Source organism: Carassius gibelio, chromosome B13, assembly GCF_023724105.1.
Source record: "Carassius gibelio isolate Cgi1373 ecotype wild population from Czech Republic chromosome B13, carGib1.2-hapl.c, whole genome shotgun sequence".
In the NCBI taxonomy this organism is placed as follows: Eukaryota; Metazoa; Chordata; class Actinopteri; order Cypriniformes; family Cyprinidae; genus Carassius; species Carassius gibelio.
The window spans coordinates 14,893,982-14,918,395 of NC_068408.1; the positions used below are offsets into that span (position 1 = coordinate 14,893,982).

The 24,414-nt window shown below is 36.7% G+C and overlaps 2 protein-coding genes across 4 annotated transcripts; one reads left to right on the forward strand and one right to left on the reverse strand.

Moving 5' to 3' along the window:
- Window positions 1–927: 927 nt before the first annotated feature.
- On the reverse strand, window positions 928–8,847 carry abcb10 (ATP-binding cassette, sub-family B (MDR/TAP), member 10). The gene is made up of 13 exons (XM_052573485.1): window positions 7,970–8,847; window positions 7,416–7,616; window positions 6,594–6,796; window positions 6,144–6,278; window positions 5,826–5,972; window positions 5,564–5,699; window positions 4,061–4,156; window positions 3,733–3,942; window positions 3,539–3,618; window positions 3,268–3,448; window positions 3,111–3,154; window positions 2,985–3,019; window positions 928–2,609 (listed from the first exon to the last, which is right to left on the reverse strand). Exons 1-13 carry the CDS (start codon window positions 8,391–8,393, stop codon window positions 2,354–2,356), a joined length of 2,148 nt encoding a protein of 715 aa, XP_052429445.1. The 5' UTR covers window positions 8,394–8,847; the 3' UTR covers window positions 928–2,353.
- On the forward strand, window positions 3,738–23,451 carry urb2 (URB2 ribosome biogenesis homolog). 3 transcript variants are annotated; one of them, XM_052573482.1, is made up of 11 exons: window positions 3,738–3,874; window positions 9,681–9,751; window positions 10,847–10,990; window positions 11,130–11,306; window positions 12,093–15,321; window positions 15,434–15,594; window positions 16,346–16,456; window positions 18,459–18,701; window positions 20,076–20,172; window positions 22,183–22,322; window positions 22,743–23,451. In XM_052573482.1, the coding sequence occupies exons 3-11, from the start codon at window positions 10,865–10,867 to the stop codon at window positions 22,938–22,940; spliced, it is 4,482 nt and encodes a 1,493-aa protein (XP_052429442.1). In that variant the 5' UTR covers window positions 3,738–3,874; window positions 9,681–9,751; window positions 10,847–10,864; the 3' UTR covers window positions 22,941–23,451. The 3 variants fall into 3 exon arrangements, with proteins under 3 accessions (XP_052429442.1, XP_052429444.1, XP_052429443.1); XM_052573483.1 differs by lacking the exon at window positions 3,738–3,874 and adding an exon at window positions 9,218–9,414; XM_052573484.1 differs by lacking the exon at window positions 9,681–9,751 and having other exon boundaries at window positions 3,739–3,874.
- The last annotated feature ends 963 nt before the right edge of the window (window positions 23,452–24,414 follow it).

The following is a 24,414-nucleotide window of genomic DNA, read 5'->3' on the forward strand; positions in this document are numbered from 1 at the left end:
AAGCAGATATCCTGCCATAGTTGGCCCTTGAGCTTATGTTGAGTCAATAAAAGCCTGTAGCCAGTCACTGAGGGTAAGCTGCTTACAAATCAACAGTCAGAGCTACAATCTCCCTGCTTCAGATTTATCAGAGCTGGTGAATCCGTTTCTGGACTTAAGAGAGGGACATAAGGGCAATTAATCTAACCACTTCACCATTTACAATTTACCAATGTAGTGACCGTAACTTTTTGAGACAGCCTATAGATTACAGCAGTAAGTCACTTGCATTAAGAGTACTCTGCATTGTAGATCCAATTCTGTTTTACCTCTTGGTTTAACTATCACTATCACTCTCTAGGTTTCCATAATAGCTAGTAATTTATTTTCAATCGTCAACAGCACCCTCTTTTGGCAACTAAAATTATTTATGTTCTCAATAGAAGGGATGTGGACAGGGTAAAGTTTTAAAGTAATCTATGTTTCAATGCAATTTATTAAGAGTGCAGATAAAACAATAGAAAATAAACAGACAAACATATACATTTCACAAACCTGAAACCTAATAAGTTACCACACTACATATACATTTTTTCTAAAGTTCTGAATAGATTTCCTCTTATCCAAATGATTTATATATATATAAATATATATTGAGTAAAAGTTACATTAAAATATCTCTGTTATAGTGTCTTTTCTCAAATAAAGCTGAGATAATTATATCTATCCTTTTTTCTTTTACAATTGTTCATATAGATGCTCCTTCTAAAACAGTATCTTCATTACTGACAAATAACAATGGCACTGTTACTGAAGATGGAATACATCCCAGTAAAAGCTTTGCAGTTTTTATGACCGAGGCACGATTTACTGACATCTGTGTCATTACCAAAGATGATAAGAAATGACAGAAGCACCATTGTGTCATCACCCTCACAAAATACTTCATCATAAATATTACTTGTACAGAAAGAATTTGTGTAGATGAAATTCATTTAAGTTTTCATAAATCATTCTTGTGTAAATGTTCCCAGTGAATCAAATGCAAGTTTACCGTTTACCCTAGGTACACTTCAATAAACTGATTATCACCCTTTCCTTAATAAAGGACTGACATGATTTATCACAAGTAATATATCGAATGCATAATTATTATTCTGATTATATTTTTTTCCAAGCACATTTGACCAATTCCAAACCACATTAATCTTAATAACTACTATTAATTTAGTATTTAATCATTTATAAGTGATATATAATTGTTCATGAAGGCTGCCAGAGAAAAAAACTCCTTATATTCAGGTGTGCAGAATTATATTAAATAAAATATTAAATCCCCATGAGAAATATTCAAAGCGAATGCAATACAGAAATAGCAAAGTTAAAACATGACCAGTGGACCGCAAAACGCTTACTGGATCAGCAGGGTCAGAAAAAAGTGGAGAAGAAAAGACACGTTAACTGCAAAAGATTTAAGAAATGAATGTGAAGAATTAGGTGTAAAACCATCAGAAAACGTTTAGTTTCTATTTTCCAGAACTGCAACCTTACTTGAGTCTCCAGGGTTATAAGGTGTCAGGTTCTCAGAGACTTTGCTTGGGTAAAAAAAAAATCCTAAACAATGACCCTCACTTAATAAGAATAACATGCTGAAGTATTGTTAAATACATCAAGACTCATTTTTATAGGCTTACAAGGAGCTAATGTTTAGTCAATACTGCAAGACAGACTTCTCAGAATAGGATATGGAATAAAAATTAGCTCCTAAAACTCCCTGCCAGATTCTGGAAGATAAATGTTAATTTTATCTGTAAAAGAAATCTCGCCTAATAATTCTGCACACCTGAATATAAGGACTTTTTCACTTCCAGCCTTCATAGACAATTATATATCGCTTATAAATGATTAAATACTAAATTAATAGCAGACAATAAGATTGATATGATTTGGAATTGGTAAAATGTGCTTGGAAAAAAAATACCATCAGAATATCAACGTGCCTAATAATTATGCACATGGTGTAATAGCAGTAGCATTGAGTAACTCATATTTTAAATCACCTTCATATTCCTTTCAACAGTTTTTTTTTTTAAATATTCATGTTTTTCTTGGGCTGTGAAAGCATAAAACAATTTAAAAAGCAGTGTTTTTCGCAACTCGGATGAGTATTAAATCAGGTCCACAGCATACAGCTGTGACTGTCTGCCATTGTAATTAACAATGATCAGTATACAACTGGTTTCCAGTTACTTGGCAGTTTATGATAAATAGCTACATTTCAATCTAAGTCATTTCGGAGTGCACAATAAAACATATGAAATGCCTTTAAACATGTTTGAATGTGTGCGCTCTCTTTGTTGTCTTTAAACGACTCCTATTTGAAGAGAGCGTGTTTCTGCTCGGCCTGCAGGAAGGCCTGCTTCTCCATCAGCTTCCGGAAGAGCCCCTGGTCGTTGGCAAGGAGCTTGGCGTGGCTGCCGATCTCCATCACACGGTGCTGGTCCAGCACAGCCACGGCGTCTGCGCTCTGGATGGTGGAGAGACGGTGAGCGATGATCAACACGGTGCGGCCGTCCATCAGCCGCTCTAATGCCTCCTGTACCAGGAACTCATTCTCTGCATCCAGAGCACTGAAACAGACACCAGAGCAAATCTCATTATACAGTCAGTTATTCTCATTATATCATTTCTCTAGAAAGATGTGCATTGTGTGGTTTGAAAATGTGGATTTCAAAAGATTTCAAACATAAAATAACGTTAATTTTAAAGTTTATAAAACGTTAAAGTAAATGGCATTGTAGATCTTAAGATAAATTAATTTTTAAAAAGTTAACAGGTTTGATTGCAAGCCTTGTAGATTTTAACTTCAGTTTTTCGGTTCAGAAACATAACAACAATGTTGACATGTAAAGATCGTACAGTATAGTACTATTAATAAAATAACATATAGGCGAGACTTTGACTTGTCCTTCTAAGACTCTAAAAGTATTCAAACAGCATCTCACCTTGTAGCTTCATCCAATAACAGTATCTTTGGATTCTGTGAAAATCATGAGAACATAGATTTAATGTTTCTTTAATGAATAAACAAATATGTTAATTTCAATAAAATACTCTCGAGGACAGATTACCTTCAGCAGGGCTCGTGCTATTGCAACTCTTTGTTTTTGTCCACCTGTTCCAAAAAATCAATGTAGTTATGTATAAATTGTCGGGTGAATTATAAACGGACAATTTAGTCCTGTTTCAGACATGAATTTTACTGACGTATCAGAGGTTTGTTCATACCTGACAGCAATACCCCCTTCTCTCCTACCACCGTATCATAGCCCTTAGGAAATTCCTGGATAAAGTCATGAGCGTTGGCTATCTGCGCTGCCCTGTAGATGTCCTCTATTGTGACCCGACTTGCGTCTGCTGCCCCATAAGCAATGTTCTCAGCAATAGAGCAGGAGAAAAGGACTGGCTCCTGAAACAAACAAATTAACACACAGAAATGAGTCAGATGAAGGCAGGAGATTTTCTCGCTGATTTTCTTTGTGCTGGTGGCGTTTCTTACTTGGCTTACAGTACCGATGTGACTCCTCAGCCAGTAAGGATTCAAGTCTCGTATATCATGGCCATCAACATTGACCACGCCTGCATTTAAATCAAAACTATGAATTTAACTATACATTTTCACTGCTGTTATATCTGGGATATCAATGTACATGCATTAAGATTTTCCATTATATTCTTACTTTCAGCTCTCACCTGAATCAGGATCATAGAGCCGGAGCAGCAGTGACACCAGTGTGGATTTGCCTGTACCACTGGATCCCACTACTGCCATCACTGTCCCCGCCGGCACAAACAGACTCAGATCCTGGAAGATGGGGGAATCCTTCCTTGTTGGGTAAGCAAAACACACATTACGAAACTCCAGTTCTCCTTTGAATTGCTCTGGTTTTAACACAAGCCCCTCTAAAAAAAGAAAAAGAAAAAATAATTACGGCACTGCAGTTCACATATAAAAAAGCTAAACAGATTTTCTTAGGAACTAATGTGCAATTTAGGCATTATTTTAGGTAGTTCAATTTACCATTGAGAGGAAATTCAGGCTTTCGGTCCACGAGTTCCCATAGTCGAGTCCCTGCACCAAGCCCCTTCATCAACTCGGAGTAGAATGAGCTGAAACCTTAAATGAATCCACAGAAAAATGACAAGTTGTGCTTTAAAAACTTCTTCACAGGACAAAAATTACAGCTGGACGGGTTTCTACCTGTGAATAAGGCCCACTGTGAGAGCCCCACAATAGTGGTTTTGTTGGGAAATCCCAAAAGAACCGTGTTGAAAGAAACCTATTCTTTGCCTGCTCTCATGTTGCACACTGACTACAAAAATGATAAAGCATGCCTTGAGACCAGATAACCTAAATCAAGTGAATTTTAAAACCTGCTAATGTTGAAACGGAAAATGAAGCCCAGGATAAGACTGAACTGAAAAGTTATTAGAAAAAACATTCGAGTCCTAATACATGTCAAGGAGCACAAAATACTGTTGAAGTATTTGGGGTCAGTAAGTTTTTTTTTTTTTTATTAACAGTATCATTATGATTTGATCAAAATACTTTAAAATAAAAAATATTTGATACAGTAAACTAGTAGTATATTATGATAATTTAAAAGAATGTTTTTCAATTTTGATATGTTTTAAAACACATTCCTGTGATGAGGAAGCTGAATTTTCAGCAGCCATTTCTCCAGTCTTCAGTGTAACAAGATCCTTCAGAAATCAGTCACAGCACAGAGCAGCAGGAGTCATATTTCATTTAATGATTTAAAAAAACAAACTGATGTAAAATGAGATTAATGTTGGTAGGGGATTTCCAAGCGTAAGGTAAAAGTAAAGTAAAAGACTGCTCCTTAAACCAGAGGAGATGAACATGTGCAAGCACTGGCACCTACAGCCAACTTAGCTTTAACTTTAAAAACCACGTTGACTTTTGCTGTTTACCTGATGTTATGCTACATAGTGGGAGGCTTTTTCTATTTGTGTTTTTATTTATTTAGTTCTACAGTGTTTGCTAATCTAAGACTTTGTGTTATCGAGTCGTTATATAATAAAGCATTAGGCCATGCCAAGCCTTTTTTTCCACTCTTAATAAATGTTACATAATCTAGTTTGTCATTGTACTTTCAGTGTCTTAGAAAAGTGGAAGATCTAAAGAGGTAAGTTGAATAAACGATAATCTTTTCATGCAAACTGTGAAACCAAGATCGCACATTCACAAAGGTGAAAGTGAAAGCGTCCTAAGCCCGGTGTTACCAGTAATATTGGTTTGGTATTATATATCAACCTGAACATTTCCTCATGTGACATCCCTAACATTTAAAACATCTGTTGCTTAATGTTTTCATGGAAACTGCAAAAAAATAAAAATATATGTTATAAATGTTATAAAATATTACGAAGAAATGATTACTGTAATTTTGAAATTGCCTAGCTGAATGAAAGTATTAACCCCCTCACCAAAAAAAACAAACAAAAAAAAACATACTGACCCCAAACTATTGACCAGTACTGTATATCCTCACATCCTCACCTGCAATGCTGATGCCCACCCAGAAGGCATACATCAGGAAAGAGGAGAGCTGCCCAACAGTCATGGCCTCACTGGCCATCAACAGACCTCCCTTATACAGCACACTCAGGATGATGACATTTCCACTCAGTCCTGTCTGTGAAAGAAACGAAAACCTCAGAGCAGCAGTAGAGAGCTACTTTACAAGACAAATGATCTTAAACTGACTTATGATAACCATTATCTATAATCATGCACACAACTTAAATATAAAGTATCTCACCACTCCATAGAATCCAGCAGAAAGCACAGCCTCTTTCTTAGCCAGTTCAAAAATATAATCAACCTTTTCCGAGTACTTCTGCACCTCCGTCAGCTCTTTTCCAAAGGCCCGGACTGTCCGTATATTGCTGATCCTCTCTTCTGCCAACTAGGAGATGCAGAGCAGCTACAGAGTAAGGTTCCCTTGGCTACTTGGCATCTTTATGCTTACAATAGAGCAATGAATACAGCAATCAAATTATAACTGTCCAAGGCTTACTTCCATGTCTGCAATAAAACATGCAATAAAGCCCCATAAAAGGGAAACATGACCTCTTACCTGTGTAGCCTCTGCCAACGCATCCTGTGTGCGTCTCGATATGGATCGTAAAAATCTACCGAAAATTACAGCCAGGAAGGCAATAGGAGGAACAACCATCAGGACAAAAGCTGCCAGACTAGGTGACACGTATAACTGAGGAAAAGAAATGGAAAATAGTGATAAATGTAGACACATTTTAAAACTCAAGCGCGACTGTAAACTCACAGTTCCACCAGGAACCATTATAAGAAATCAAAGTGTCACATTAGAATCACTGCATTCTACTGTCTTTTCATTTTTTAGAAACCGATCAGGAAGTAATAGAAGTCAGACGTTGTGGCGGGTAGTTTCGCATGAGCACCTTCCACATTTTCTTCAGAATTTTCTTTAGAAAGTGTGGTTAAATGTGATGTCCGTAAAGGGAACTAGCTGCTAATATGTCAAACTACTGTATCTCAAGCTTCTCACCATCATGCCAACTCCGGCCCCTGCCTGGGCGAGGGAACGCAGCCCATCAGACAGGTTGTCAGTGAGGCACTTCCCAACGATGGCTGTGTCTGCTGAAAGGCGGTTAATGAGCTCACCGGTTCGGGTCTTATCAAAGAATCCCACCTCCTGCTTCAGAATCGAGGAGAAAAGAGATTCGCGCAACTTTCGCACAATCTGCTGCCCTGTGAAAGTCCAGAAAGGCTTATTAGAGAGCAAGCACAGAAATACATGCTGGTCAACACAGTGAATCAGATCAAATTCTTCTTATTAATGGATTTAAGAAGACTAAACTAGACCTCATAAAAAAATTTAAATAAAACAATATGTACACATTTAAAGGTTCATAAGAACCTTACCAAGACTGCAGTAAAACTGTAATATTGTGAAATATTCATACAAACTAAAATAAGTTTTCATTTGAAAATATTTAAAAATGTAATTTATTCCCATTATGGCAAAGCTGAATTTTCATTGTCCTTCAGAAATCATTCTAATATTCCAATTTGCTGCTCAAGAAACATTTCTTTGTATTATCAGTGTTGAAAACAGTTGAGCTGCTTAATCATTTTTGTGGAAATTGTGATCAGGAAACGGCAGCATTTATTTGAAACATAAATATCTTTATCTTTAAATTTTGATTTCAATTTTTATTCCTTGTTGAATAAAAGTATTAATTTCTTTTTTTTTTTTATTATAAAAAAAAAAAAAAAACTTTTTAATCATAGTATAAACCACAAAACAATTCCCTAATGAACTTTGAACTATCTTTACTGTTTTACATGATCTGCCTCAAGACTTCACCTGAGATTTGCATGAGGTAGACTCGAGCAGCATTTGCAGCGCCCCCGCAGAGGAAGACCCCTGTTAGCATGATACACAGGGAGGTAAGGGAGGAGGTGAAGTCCTCCGGGGGGCTAGTGTAGATGGTGTCGATCACTTTTCCCAGAAAAAATGGTGCAGACATGGTGACAGAGCTGGCGATCACCAAAAAACCCACGGCAGCTATGGGGACAATCAGAAGGTCATTTGCAAAAAGTTACATTTGCACAAGTGGATATTTAATTTGCAATTTTCTTTGATTTCATTTAAAAATATATATTTACAACATTTACACAGTAGCTCTAATAACTAAAATTTTGACACTTGTGACTAACATTAGGTTAACAGCTATATTGCCTATAAAGTGCAACCGTATATAATATGATATTCAATATTATCTTTGTAAAGGTATTATTGTGCATTTTTGTAAGGGATGTTAAACTCAACAGCTGGATTGATCTCAGAAAAAAAAAATCAAAACCAACCAAGTGCCTTCAATACCACTAAATAATGAACATGAGCATAGTTCGACTTGCCTGTCAGTCTCCATCGCTGAGGATACGCCAGCTGTAGCATCTTTTTGACATCATCCGAGGGAACACGTAACGAGTTTTCTGAGGTTTTTACTTTACTCTCCTGATTTAACACGGACTTCGCGGTTTGTTTGGAGTCCGTGGATGTGCTATAGAGAGCAACCGTGTGTCTGGAGTGTGTCCACACTCTTTTGGGCAGAAACAACGCTCCGGTTCTGAGACAAGAGAGCCAGGAAATGCTCTTTCCCTTATAGACGGGCATCACAAGGACATCAAACGATCCGTTCTTGCACACTTGTCTTTTCCACGGTGTTCTTGAGGTCCGATTTGACAAATTATAAAATGTATCTGACCGACAGCAGGTGATGTTACTCTGCTGCAGTTTCCCTACAGTAAACCTTGTCATTCGCAACATTGTCCCGTACATTTGGAGAAGACGAGCAAAACGAAGTTTAGGAGTCTCACCTAATCATTATCCGTCGAAACTTACTGTATAAAGTCAGATGACCAATGTATCGAGCGGTGCTGTAAACATTGGAGTATCTGGACACACTCTCGACCGCATGGCACTGGGCTCTCGTTAAAAAGACTGAGTTATTGCAGGCCGGGGTCGACGGTTACTGAGCATTATCTGTTCCTGACAGTTTTCCCATCCAGCCCTTTTTTGCCTTATCTTAACACACGCCCAGCGCATTCACCGGCAGCGCCCTGTCACAAAAACCTGCTGCACGACATCTGACGGACTTTACTAAACAAAAAATCTGTTATAGTTCCAGTGACAGAAAATTGGCATTTGGAGTGTTTTAAAATAAAACTGGAATAAAAAGGTGACCCCCACTGATCCCTTGACTTTTGAGGAAGCGAAGCGCTGATACACCAATGGACGATCTCTGTCATAGATGTTAACAAGGAGATGTCGCATTGGTCTGGTCAATAGCGCCGCCATCTTTGAAAGGTCAACTCGTTTTTAAGTAAATCTGTTTTAATATCGTTATTTAATATTTATTATGATTTATAAGCAAATTAAATATAGTATAATAGTATAAATTCGTACAGATTGCTAGATTTATTTATTTTTAAAACTAAAAAATAAACCGGATACGTGTTGTATTATACCCTTTTTTTGTTGAAAAAAAAACGTTGAACTCAGTTTTATGTTTTCATTTATATCTATTACAGTATGGTCAGAAACTGGTCAGCGTTTATGTTAACCCAATGTTGTAAAAATGGTGCCTGTTGCACATATGTTACGGTTTGATGTTGACCTTTCCAATATGGCGGACCTGCAAACATCGCGGCTAATGAGGAGTCTACTTATTCAGTTCTATGTTCTCTGGCGAAACCTTTCTCAGACACGACAAGTCAAAAAGTTTAATCAACCAACCACTTGTTAAACAAGTGTTTTATATGTTTATTTGATTTCTGTTCATCATTCAGTCCTATTAAGGGTAACTGACATGTCGAATTTCAGACATTATTTCATTATTATGTGTAGTTTACTGTAATATCATGGTTACTTTGGTCACAAGGTGCGTCGTCTTGCTAACGTAGGATAACATTTCCTACATGTTAGCAAGACGACGTTCTAAACATTACTGACAATAGATATGTGACAATCCACATATCTGTTTTTTTTTCTCAATACAAGGAACCAGTTTTATATGCTTAATCCATCCCCAAGTATTGATGCTCGTTCTCGATTATTACTGTCTAGTGTTAAAGTGAAGAGGTTAGAGGTCTCTGCAGATTCCGCTGCCGCAGCGACAGCACGTGTGTGATGAGATTGTAAGTATTTTAGATAGCTAATCTCTATATAATAGATACATATATAAAATGCCTTCGCAAACACTTGTTATACTACGGTTCGTTTTGATCATTAAAATCTAGCACACTATTTGAGTTTGTTTCGCGATGTGATTCGCTAGAGACTGTCAGACATCTGCTGGTGAGTTTAAAATGATTTTCAAACAGAGAGAGTTTACTTTAGCATTTTTTTATGTGACTTTTGTCTTGGAAAATGGATATGTATATTAAAGACTAGTTTATTTAGATGTGTTTGCATAATTAACTATGTAATAATAATAACCCTCATGAAAAAAATACTTTCGTGATTTATAGTGTTTTTGAACCATAAAGTAAAGTGTATTATACACTATATATTATAGTACTTAAAACACTTTGGTAATGAATGCTACAGCATACTGTATAAACTATAGTGAACTGATAAACTGCCAAATATACTATGATATACTTTAGTTTTTACTTCAATAAACTGTAGTTTATTGTAGTATAATATATCCTACAGTTGTAGAAAACCTAGTACAGTATTCGGTGACGTAATTTGTTTATATCGTTATATCGTTAACTATCGTTGTTATATTACCACAGCAACTATAGAATTACCACAACAAATTAATTCTAGTATTTTACTATAGTATGGTTCAAAAACACTATAATTTTTATTATAAATTACTTTTTTTCCATTAAGAATAAATAATTATAATTAAGTTATTGTTAATGTTGTTTATAGCATTACAGTGTATAGTAGTGCTAGATTTTCATCTTCAATACTACAGATTTTTCACCAAAGAACGTCATGGCTGTTATTTTGAAAGTTTACTAATTTATTCAAACTATGTATAAAATAAGTTATAATACCAGTAAATACGGTTGTTGGGTTATGTTCTTCATATGCTATGAAAAACTGTAATTTATTGGATGACTGATTAAGTTGTGAATATTGATTAAAAGAATTGTCTGTCAATTGTATGTATCTATTGTATGTATTGGTCTACCTCTAATGTCAACCTTCTTTTAATATTTAATTGGTCTTAATATGTGTAAAGATAGCATGATAATCTCTGTTTTTGTTTCTTTTAGACACAGAAAAATTTAGAAATGGCTGCCATTTACTCCGGCATCCATCTGAAACTGAAAAACTCTCGCACACCCTGGCCAGACAAACTAAAACTTGCTCGATTTGCATGGATATCAACACAGTGCCTTCTTCCTAATAAAGAGCAGGTAATTTATCTGATATAGACTGTGTGTAATTTTTGAGACTATAAAAGTTTACTTTTTAACTGGATATATCTAGCAAATTTACTGGAATATTTTATAAAGTAATATTTTTCAAATGTTAATGCCTCTTTCCGTATCAAAGGTTCTGTTTGACTGGACAAGTCATGCCCTCACTGGCTTTTACAATAAGAAAGTGGATGTACCCTCTGAGGTGGTGGAGGGTTTATGGACCTACCTAGATGATATCCTTCACAGCAGGAAGCTTCATAATGTGTTGAGTCAGGGAAAAACCATTAGCCTTCGTCTCACACTAGCGCAGGTATTTACCAGTACTTCAGTTTTGCAATAATTTCACTTGGGCTCAAATGTGCTCTAGGATATATATAAAGATTTAATTTCTGCTTGTATTATTTGCATTTGTAAGTCTCTTTAATTTAGTTATTTTAATTTCATCAATATTGATTGAATATTTGTAAAGATTTTCTTTCTTTTTTTGTCAGCGTTAACAAAATACAATACATATTCTAAAGATTTTGAATAGGGGTGCATGATATATATTGGCCGATGATTAATGCGCATCTCGTCAGTAAAGCCGGTTTTCTAATCAGAGGTAAATCCATAAGGTGCGTGATTTCACATAGAGCAGCTGTTACTACACGGAGCCGTGGTTAACTGACAAGCTGTGCAAATCCACGTTCTTTATCAGCTTGGATTTGCACATCTTGTCAGTTAACGATGCGCATTAATCATTGGCCGATATATATTGTGCACCCCTACTTTTGAAAGACTTTAACTAAAACATGCCATTGATTCAAATATGATGAAGACAAAAAAACACCACAACAATATGGTAAATGTAAAAAAAAAAAAAAAAAAAAAGTTTTAGAAAGAATATGATTTTCAAATAACACTAAAAGGAAAAGTGAAGCTCAAGTTTGCACACTTTTTCTATAACGAAATAATAATAATAACTAAAACCTAAAGAATTCTCAAAATATTATGAAAATTTTATACTCTGTATTATTTTCAAAAAAAAAAAATGTTAATGTTGAAAATCTATGTAAATGTCAACACTGCTTTCATCATTTGTTTTATTTTATCCTAGATTATCAACGACAGGATATTGGACTGTTCTTCTGGATTCAAATCTGTCAGTTTCCACACCATTCTGAGCTGTTGCCATGGCATCTTGACCTCCCCAGTGCTTTCTGTGACCTACACTGCTAAGTATGAGTTGTTAGTGGATCTCTTGAGTCGACTCTGTGGCTTGTCCAGCATACATCTCAGGCAGCAGAAAAGTGACGAGCCTCTCTCTCTCAAAGTCTTTGAGGTTCTCCTCCTTGTTCTCAGCACCTATCTAACAGTGCAGAAACAGCAAGCAAACTCCAACCGAGTCTTTTCCCAGGTTACAGCACACCTCCTTCATCCTCTTCTCCTGCTCAGACACTTGCTGAACACTAGAGTATGGACCGAGAAGGATGATGTCAAGATTCGCCAACATCTGAGCAAGGAAATCCGAAACAAAGTGGATGCTGTTCTTCAGTCAGCGCTCTTCATCCCTGATCATTTGATGTCATACAAGGAAGAAGTTTTACCATTGGAGGATAAAGCTGGGGCCAAAAAGAGCCATGCGGGAAAGGGCTTGCAAGGCCCTATCAATATGATCCTTTTAAAATTAAATGTCCAAGGAACTAACGAAGAGGAAGAGGCTTTATTTTATGCCGTTAAATCAAACTCTCTCACTCTGCTATTTAAATTCGCCCTAGATTCATTTTGTAAAGGGGGAGAAAACAAGCAAGTGATCTTCCACCTCATGGCTAAGCTCATTACTGCTTTGGGGTTCACAGATGAACTGGATATAGATGAGAGATTTAGTGCATTGAACTGGGGTCTTGCTTTACTCACTCTTGAGAACCTCTTGAACTCCTGTTTGGCTGGTGATATCTATAATGTGGCTGCGGACAGAATACAACATGGACAGGTGCAATTGAATTTCTACAGGAAACTGGCGCGCCTATTATTTAACAATGCCCAGATGGGCATCCCAGCTTGGTACCGCTGTCTCAGAGCTCTGCTTGCACTGAATCACCATATCCTGGAGCCAGATTTAGATGAGCTCCTTTCAGCTGTGTGGGTTGATGGAGACAACATGGAAGTACGCGTTAAGAAAGCCAGAGAAGCGCTCGTGTCTGTCGTCTTGCAAACTTATGCCAAACTCCGACAGCTGCCTAAACTTATAGAAGAGCTGCTTGAAGTAGTGTGTTGGCCTGCAGCGGATGAACTGAGACCACCGTTGTTGCCTGAAATGATACAAAAGGCCCTGAGTCAGTGTTTGCTAGACAATCCTCCCAGCCAAAATCTCGAGATCTGTTGGCTCATTTTAAAAAAGATGCAGCGCTATCTTCTCCCTCACATCCAAGATGAAGCATCGGATTTGGCACTGAAATTGTTTTCTTTGTGTTCGCTCCTCTATGCTGTACTCTTCAGTTTTAAGACCCTAGACAACAGCACCCCAGTGCCAATCGTGAAGAAGACTCAGAATCTTATGATGGAGATGCTGAAGGTCGTTGAAGACCTTTTGAAGAAGAACCTTGTCAGCGAAGGTCCTTGGATGGAGAAGGTCCAAGAGGTGATCCTTCTGCTTACTTATACTTGGGTTGAGGTGGATACGCTCTTCCAGATTCATTGTTCTAAGTACACATCACCGGCTGCCTCACAGAGTGGCGCTTTAGTGGACAAAGCCCTGACATTAAGGGACATGGACAGTCCATTGAGTAAATTATTACAGAATCGTCTTGCGCTCCACAAGCTGAAGGTATGCTTGCTCAAACCATCTACTGAAACATCAGGTGCATTAGAGATGCAGAAAATGGCTCAGTTTATTCTGAAACAGCAAGAACTTACAATGATGCTTGACACCAACCAGATCTGGGACTTTCAATTTTGTACTGTTAATGCCAACACATATATGGCAGCCCACTGGTTTCTTGTTACCACCAACCTTCCATTAATTGCCCCATATCTTGGACCAAATGACACATCTGTTTTTGCAGAATGCATGTTGAAGTCTTTGCTTCAGAGTTTGGATGCCTCAGGAAGCAATTTGGAGAACACTGGGATCTCTGTCTCCTTAATATCCAGGCAGTTACTCGAGAGTCCTGTTCTTTGGGAGCTCCCTGAGATGTTCTCTGCAGTGATAAAGTGCATAATCAAGGCATTATTCGGACCGCTTGGCTCATCACACGGTCAGTTGGTCAGTCCTTCATTTTTCAAACCTTGTGTGAAAATGGTTGGAGTTGAAGATGAAGAAACAAACATGATGAGACTGAAAGCCATCAGCCAGGAGATGTTAGACTCTGTCAAAATGAGCTCTTTCATAACTCTATCTAAAACACAGGTAGATGGATTACAGCAGCTGCTTAAAGTCACAAGTGTCCTGAATGGAAATGCAATGTCCTCTGAAGACTATTCAGAACTTTTTCTGACTTTGTTCACGCTGACGACTTGTGTTCAGTGTGATGAAAGCATCGATGACTCTGCATTTATTGGATTGCTCAAAGAGCTTTTCAATGTTATGGCTTCACTCCTGACGGTTAAAAACTCTCAAATGATCCTGAAAGTTGTGCATGGAAGTGATGTCTTAGAGGCAACTATGACTTCCCTCTTTTCTCGGAGCAGCAAGGGGCTTTTCAAGGGTCTGGATGGCCTGATCTGGTTGTCTTTCCTTCAGTCAGTTCAAGTATTCATTCAGTACCTAATTCAGCTCATAATCGACAGGAGGAGCAGCATGTGCCTCAATATGGAGAAGTTTACCTCCTTCATGGTTGAAAGTAACCTCACTGCAGGAGTTCTGGCCGTAGATGCAGGGGATCTCTGCTCACTACAACTCCATCTGGTTACTTTAAGCACGCTTTGCAAAGAAATGATGACAAGTTTTGGCAAGAACAAACAGCTGGATAAGACTTTGACTCATTTGTTAAAGAAGTCCACTTCTGTCATGGAGCCAGCCATACAGGCTATGCTGATACGCAAGGGAAGTAGACAGATTCAGTCCTTTTCTGTTGAAATGGTAACAGTCATGATCAGGTGTGAACTAGCAAGAGCCTCAATCTCTGAAAATGATGGGCAGGAGAAAATCTCCCACATGGTGTTCTACCGGAGCTTCTGCCAGCAGATCTTAAAGGAACTCAGCCCGGCACCACGGCCTATGGACTTCCTCATTTCATCAATTCACTATCTCTCTGCATTCTACATGGCTGCGGAAAAGACCAAAGCGAAAGGTCTTGAAGAACTTCACATTAAGATTTTGCAGAGTATCCATGCGCTGCTGTCAGGTACAGTATCCAAAAACTTTTCAAAACATTGGCTTGACTTGAGTAAATTGATACCCCAAATTTTGTGCACCCTCTGCCTGTTCTGTAAACCGTCTGTCAATCATTTCTTCAGGAACGTGGTTGTCGTTGTCAGACGTGAAGGAGCTGGAGGGGCCAGTAAAAGAGCTTCTTAATCAGCTGATGTCCAGCTGTTCTCAAGAGCAGTTCCATCTATTACTGCTGATGCTCAGAGAGGGACTTGTGCCAGCAAAGATTGAAGGAGGCCACTGCACTGTAAGATTCTTGTAGTGTCGTAGGGTTTATTGTTATGTGGAATAATGTAGTGTAATGGTTAATAAATGCAATGAATTTATTAAATAATGCCATTAATTTGTTTACAGGCGTAACACATTTATTCAGGTTTTTTTTTAATCTACAGAATAGATTAAAAAGTCCCTAGTGCCCATTCATTAGTCAATGACACCATTTGTAAATTGATTAGGGATTAAAAACCAGACAGGACTTTGCATTCTTTATATTATGAAATTGACTTAAAGTGAAACACCAGTGGAGGATTTCAGGTAAGAGGACAAAAACATCTTAATGTATGTACAGATCAATAATGAGTTTGGAAAGTTGTTTTATTATTGAATTATTGCATAGAATAGTTCATTGTTTGCTTTTTGATGCAATCTACGAAATAGAATCTGTCTGGTCTGGAATGTTGCATAAATCAAGCTGTAAATGTCGTTCAAACAAATTGCTGAAACTAATAATCACATAAAGGTCTATTATTAAGTTTTCTTTTATTAAAAATTAACTAGTAATGATTAACCATTATTAATTGAATGACAGCCTTAAGTCTTATATCTTTAAGTCTGTCACCAGATTTGTTTTGTGTCTTTATTCTGGATGATTGAAGCAGACATAAAAAGATTAAGTTAACAAAATCCATATATCTTTTCTTTCTCAAAGTATACTAGTTTCTAAGCATATTTGTATTGTGCCTGATGATTCTGATGTTTTCTGTTTTTTTCTTTCACAGGAGGTTCTGTCCACTGTAACTTTTATAAAGCTGCTTGCCTGTTGTCAGTTTCCAGAGCACTGCTCGAAGGCTTTTTGGCTCATCACCCCACAAATCATATCTACTCTCATTGTACGTATTTCAATACCTGTTTTCAATTTGTTTCCCATTTTATGTTATTTTTTTCTTTCCTAAATAAGATTAATCACACATGCATTTCTGTTGTACTAGTCTCTTTTTAATTCAGTTGTCTTTTTAAGAGAAAAATATCACGATATCCTACTTTTTGTGTAAACTTATTCATAATCTTTGTACATTGAAGGTTTGGGATTTAACAATTGATAGACAAATTGAGGGAAGCATTGCCTTCCAAAAACCCTTTAACAATATTAAAGTCGGTATACCCAGGAACAATCCAGAACAATGAAAAACATTATTAAACCTAGATAACCATACAGTTTAATTGACACACAAGGAAGAAGTGCTTTAACAAAAAAACATGAGGCTCATGTTTCCACTTTTAAACTCTTCAATTGTGTGCCACTGTTTACTTCCTTTCTAAATTATCTCCTGGAGTTCTTGCTTAAAGGAACACTGCACTTTTGAAATTTTGCTAATTTTCCAACTCCCCTGGAATTAAACAGTTGATTTTGATCCATTCAGCCGATCTCTGGGTCTGGTTGTAGCACGCTTAGCTTAGCATTGATAATTGAATCTGATTAGACCGTTAGCATCTCGCTCAAAAATGCCCAAAGAGTTTCTATATTTTTCCTATTAAAAACTTTACTCTTCTGTAGTTACATCATGTAATATCATTGCGCCTGCTGCACCCATGGTATGGCAGCAAAGTTCCTTGATTATTACGCCCGGAATTAGAGTATAGTTCCTAGCCATATCAGCCAGGAAAATCGCTGAAAAACTTTTTATTTTCCATCGGTCTTAGTACATGATGTAAATACAGAAGAGTCAACTTTTTAATAGGAAAAATATAGTAACTCTTTGATCATTTTTTGAGCGAGATGCTAACAGTCTAATCAGATTCAATGATCAATGCTAAGCTAAGCTAAAAGTGCTACCACCAGACCCGAAGATCAGCTGAATGGATTTGAAAATGGTAAAACTCAACACTAGGGGAGTTGGAAAATGAGCCTTTATTTTTTTTATTTTTTTTAAGTGGAGTGTTCATTTAAATAAAAGCTGTGGGACATTATGCAATAAATACTATAAAACTTTGCTTCTATCGAGCCTTTAACGTTCTTTTAAGGGTGCTTAGAGAGTTGGCTGGCAGTGAAAACCACCATGCAGCTAGCTTTGTAAAACCTATCACATACCTCACCCACCGGCCTGACTCTCTGTTGTCTTGATTTAGCATAAAATTCATCTGGCTGGAAAAGTCAGGTTTCAAAGTCTTCAGTTCACTCAGAGAAGGACTGTGTGCCTGTCAGGTTACTTTTATCACTGCACTTTTCTTCTCAGTGTCAGAACTTTACATTCTAGAGCTGCTGCTAGCAGAGTTCACCACAGCGACCAGAAGCTTTGTTAACCTTGTGCTGGACACACAGCTATACTAGTACACAAATAAAGAACAAGCTCTGTAATCGTCACTTTTGTGATTAATATTATATAACACTGATTGGTTGCTCTGCAGTTGAAGGGCAATATGTTAGAAAGTGAACTGATATTGTGCTACATTTAAAGATGTCTGCAGGATTTCTGGTAAATGTCAGCCTGGTTTCTAAGAGATTTCTATTTCAAATAAATGCAATTCTTTGAACTTTCTTTTCATAAAAGCATCCTGGATTTTTTTTCATCTTGAGCAGCAAATCAGCATATTAGAATGATTTCTGAAGGATCATGTAGCACCGAAGACTTGGAGGGATGATGCTGAAAATTCAACTTTGCAATCACAAGAATAAATAACTTTTAAAATAAATTTTATATAAAAATATTTCACAATATTTTGGTTATACTGTATCAAAAATTTTGTTTCAGCCAAATTTTAGCCTTCATTCAAAAACATAAATCTTAACAGACCCACAATTTGAGTCTAATAGCACTATGGTCTCTTTCTTCTCACATTTGTTTTTTTTCTGGATATTGAGAGACATTAATATAAAATTTCATTTGTTTTTAGTTTGTCATAAAGGAGTCCAGCAAGATCCCTTCTCTGACCCGTGCGTTGACGTTACCAGCTCTCGAGACTTTGACCGTCCTGCTCCGGCAGAGTGAAGCAAAGATCTCCAGCCCACACCATGTCATTGTGGTCCTGGGTGCACTGCAGTTTGTGCCTCTCGACAGTCATTCCATGGAGGACTACCATGCTGCTTTTGAGGCTGTTCATGAAGCCTTGTTTGCAACTATCTACTGCTACCCTCAGGTGAGTGTCTTGGGACTGGAGGGAGAGACAGATAGGAGCTTAAACTTGATTAAAGGTACACATAAATTTGATAAAAGGTACACATTTTATTGTTGTATTCTTTCAAGTTTGAATTATATCCTTATATGTTATAAATTGACTTAACAAATCAGCCAGAGGCCATGGAGGTAGAAACTGTGCCAGATGCTATCAGTTATTTAAAGACGGGTCTCTGCTATCTGTTTATCTGCACTTGTGCTGGGAAAATATTTTATTAATGTGGCTTTCAGGGTTTTGTTTTATGAACACACCGTCACGTACTGCGTCTGGCAGAGGGGAAATCAATCTCAAAGCATGGATAAAGAATACATTATATCAGTTAGTAAACTCATAATATATCCATTAGTAAATACAGTATGACATGGCATTTCTTGAGATGAAAAGCATTGTTCAGACTTTTTTTGTTGTTTTAAGTAAAATACAGTAATTTGCTCTTATTGTGCACTTTAAAAACAGTCATGGTAAATATGTTACATTAAGGCAAATTGGTAAATTAGTTCTCTGAGATGCTTTGAATAATGCTGATGTTTCCATAGGTTTATGCAAATAGGTGTATTAGAGGCTAATGCTGCTTGATGTTAGGAGTGAATATTGCAGTGCCCTAGAGAGGCATTTAATTTGAACTTCATATGAGTGAAAACTAGAATGTAGTCTGAGAAGCTGGCACAAATCCTGAGGGGAAAGGAGCCTGTTAGTTAAGGAATATTGGAACTGTGTAATACTTCAAGGTTGTACAGGTTGCTTTGCCAGTGAAAGTAGGAGACTTGGTACCATCTCAACATGACCTCATGTTTCAGGCTTTATTTTGTTAAATTAGAGCACACGTTAGGAATAAAATGCTGTAAAAGTCTATTTTTAAATGATCAAGACCTGTAGTTCACTGACAAAATGAAAGCTCTGTCCTAATTTACTCATCCTCATGTTGTTCCAAAGCTGTGTGAGATTCTTCTTTTGTGTTTTTTTGGAATGTTGGTAACTAGACAGTTGCTGGTAGCAAGCCTTTAAATGGACAGTTCAACCAGTTTGGGGGTAAAATATCTCTTTAATGCTCTCATACTTGAAACTTTACATGGTCATGTCAAAACAACTGGATACGTTTTTTTAGAAAACTTAATGGCCAAATAAAAAGTGATAAAACACCAATCGCTAGAATCGTTACAATCATCTTGTTTACATTGTTGTTGCTAGGGTTCAACTAATACATCAGTCTCCTATCAAAATGTTAAATTGATTCAGGGTCAAATGTTCTTGTATTCATTGGTTAAACATAAAAGATTCTGGATTTTACACTGAGCCCAGCTGTGCACCAGTTTTGAAAGCTTTAAATGTTTGCAGGTGATGTTAAAGGCTTCTCCCACCTTCCTGAATTGCTTCTATCGCTTGGTTTCATCAGTCATGCATGAAGGCAGACAGCGGGGTGACTCTGAAAGAGGTAAGCATACCTATATCAGCCACGTTCAGAAGTGTTTACATTTTAAAATTATGTACAATTCTAAGGAATCACACATACGCAAAACACAAAACTTGTATTTATTGTCACTATTGAAAAAAAGTGAATGCATTCTTGATGGCTAAAATATTAATTTCTTTCAGAAAGTTGTCCCAGTGTTTGAACAGCAGTGTGTATATGTATATAATATTGAGAAATATTTTCACTCGCTGTTGCATAAATCCTATTTAATCGATAAATGATTTTATAGTTGTGTAAAAATGATGAATTTTTTAAATATTCTATTCATCCCATTGTTGTAACCTTATACGTAAGAGTTCTGTGCAAGCAAACAAATTTAACATTGATGAATTCAGAGGCCTTTCTTGTCAGCATGTCTGCAGTATTGATGGCTGTATAGTGGATGGGAAAAAAAAGGAAAGTACCTGATGCTGGCAAGTAATTACATTTGAAGTTTGAAATGAAAAGTGTCTTGTTATCAACCAATGAGTCATTTATTGAGTATCAATAGAGCCATATGTCTCCTGATATTTTCCCATCTACAAGTTGCACAGAATTCATTTATTGTGCAGAAAGCAGATGTTATTTGAAGTATGATTCACCTAATGAGACAAGCACATCACTGAGCCGTGTGCAGAGACAGACGCTTGCAGACTGTGGCTCTGTGGATTGAATTTCAAAGTGAAGTGAAGGAGAAAAAAATGCAGTGAAGAAAGAAGGTTGAATTTGATTTCTTCATTTCTCAGACTTTCATATTTGACATCAAAGTTTGGTCAGAACTGAAATGTATTTAGATGTGAGTCAATTTTAGTCTTATTAATCATCTAATGGTGCTTTCTTAAAACATGAATTTGATGCTCACTCTTATCTGTCCCACAGATAATCTGGCTTTGAAAAGATTTAACCAGGATTCCAATTTAGAATCAAAAATGTATTTAAAATGAACGATTGGTGGTTAACAACATCTGTTTCTTTTTAAAGAAGGAGAACAAAATGTGTCATTAATGGTTTTGGCAATATTTGCATGTACCAGACAAGGGTACACTACCATTAAAAAGTTTGGTAGGATTTTTATTATTATATATTTATTCTAAAAGATCCATTTATTTTATCAAAAGTCACAGTTCTGTATTGTATTTTACATTGCTGCATGTGTAAATGATCACATTTCAAATAAATGCTGTTCTTTTGAACTTCCTATTCAACATATAATCCTAAAAAGAAATTTAGCATGGTTTTCATATATAATGCAGAACATTAACATTACAGAACATTAATAATCATAAGAAATATCTTGGGAACACTTAAAGCCTTTATCTGTAATACATTATAAAGTTTTATTAAAGTGTATAATGCATTATAATTATTCATAATGTGGAATGTAATAAATTATATATTGTTGTAAAAACTATAACCACATTTAAAATGCATAGTGTAACACTGAATTGATAAGTGTTTTAATGTATCAACTGTGGTAACAATTATTCATGAAATTGTTCAATGCATTAAAAGGCATAATTAATGCATTAAAACTACATTTATAATGCATTATACATAAAGGCTTTAAGTAAAGTGTTACCAAAATATTTCTTGAGCACCATATCAGCATATTAGAATAATTTCTACAAAACATTTATTTTCAATTGTAGTAGTATTGTAGAAAATAAATCGATCAAATGAATGCAGCCTTGGTGAGAATAAGAGAATTCTTATACAAATGGTATTTTTAGTGATTTTACTAACCTGTTATGTTTCAATTAAAGGTGCCCTAAGTAATTTGGAATATTAAACATAAAATGTAAATAGATATACACACCCCCATCTAAAAGTTTTACACAAGTGTCTTATGGAGGTCATGCTAAGTTTTTTGAAATAGTTCATTATTAGATTTTAATTAAATGCACCAATGGCATTAAGCATAATTAATCACATGCGTTAACAGTGCTAATTAAAATATTACAATTACTTTGTGATCTCGCTCTCTTTTTTCAGCTTCTGAGAAAGACAAAGAGTGTCTTCTGAAGTGTGCCATGCTGGTGGAGAGGATGTACACTCATATTGCCAATACTGCTGAAGATTTCACAGTCCTGTCTTCATTCATTGTTGCCCAATATGTCAGTGAACTGCAGAGGGTGAGGCACTAGTCATTATCAGTTTTTATCTGCAACATGCCCATGCCAATTCTACTCAAATGCTTCCTGAAAATGTATTTTCTGCTCTTGTGAACTGCCTGCCAATGTTTGCTAGAATATTCTAGAAGAATCTTCTCAGTGTCATAAATCTTAAACCACACAAGTATAGCTGGAGAGTTGATGCACTGGGACTGATCCGATGTCCTGATCTCCTGGCAGTAATGGTATTCTAACAGACCAGAGGTTGTGTTTGAAAGGAGAAACACATTGTCCAGTGTGGTTTGAGAACCAGTTGTTTTGGTCAATAAGTGTGAAATGTTTTTGACCTCTAACTGGCCTGAGACTCTGTTACTGAACAATCACATTGCAGATAATTGTTGTCATTGTGTACTCACTATGAGTTTCCTTCTGATTTTCTAGGTGACGCTTCAGCCAGAAGTTAAGACACATCTAACAGAAGGCATATACTGTATCCTGGACCACTGTGTTGAACGAGACATTAAGTTTTTGAACACCACCCTTCAAATGGGTGTCAAGGAAGTGTTCAATGAACTGTACAATAGTTACACACACTATCACAAATCTCAAAGACAAGGGGAAGAAAAGTACACTGTCTAAAAATCGCATCCCGTTCCTTAAACTGTTGGTGTGAAATGAATACATTTGAAATTTGTAATGTTTACTTTTAATTACTCTGTTATAATTAAGGAAGACTCTAGAAATGTTTAAAAATATGCTGTATGTTAGTACACCCAAACATGAAAATGTGTTGTCATTTACTCACCCTCATGCTGTTCCAAACATGTATGACTTTATATTTTGATCATTTTTTATCTATACAGTGTTGTTTGATTCACGGTGTTCTGCAAAATAGTTTGTGTTCTGCAGAAAAAAGAAATAAATTCATAATGGTCATCATTAGGGTGAATAAATAACACCATTTTCCTTTTTGGGTGACCGAATGAAAAAAGTCTTTGTTACCATGATGTATTTTGTACTTTCTCATGTTTTGTAATTGACAAGAAGGATGTTTTTTTTTCTTTCTGAGGAGGAGAACAGTAAATCTTTCTGTGTAACCATTACTAATGTCCTCAGACAAACCCTATTAAGTAAAAGACTTATCAAAGAGTTCAGGTGTTACAGTGGATTATCTGAATTGACAACCTAAAGCTCTTAAACAAAGTTGGAGAAATCCTGTCTCAGGATTGTGCTTCTGAGTAAACCAATTAACCTGAGGCTGCTCCAGGTGGAATCTATAAAATTAGTGTCTCCTGAATGAAAAATAACTAATTTAAAAATGTACCCCATTAGACCTATATTGTAAAAATAGAGCAGTCACATCAAGTGCTCTGGTGTGCCTCAACCTTTTTAGCTGTACTACAGTGTACAATAACATTGTGTTCCTGAGGCTCTCTTTGAAGATAATTCAGATTAAAAACAGGAACAACCTCAGATGCAGACTGAATAAATGTACAACTATATGAACACAATGCCATCACAATACAACAAAATGTTGAACATGCACTGTGAAGGCTGACAGCCATGTCATTCACACTATCCTAGCGTGGAGGGACCCAAAAACAAGTTATTGACTGGGCTGTTCTGGCTTTTCAAGTGGCACTTGGCTCTGTGAAACTGTAGGTATGTGTCTGGTGGGCAAACTGAAGGTGGAGCTGTTCCACAACTGCTCCGTAGGTAGTATATTGCCATCATTCCCAATCACATTTCCGGAGCACATCCAACACTGCACATTTTGCATGCCTCGGTTCAAACATACCTGATTAAGGTCATCAGCTCATTAGTACAAACTCCAAGACCTGAAATGGGTGGGTCAAAAGAGACATGCAAAATAAACCAATAAAAAAAGTTGCATCACCCTCATAAGATTAACAGAAGCTCTCATTTCCTTTGTTCAGCAGAGTCAGGTAATAGTGGGTACCCTAGAATTGGTGTCGGCAGGGGGTCTTGCAAGTAAGCGAAGGACTAGAACGGTGCAGAAAGCATCGCAGCCGGCACCTAGGAGCTGGCAGGGATGATCAGAACAGTGGACGATGGCCAAGTCTGTCGAAAAACAGATTTGCCTCATTAGCCC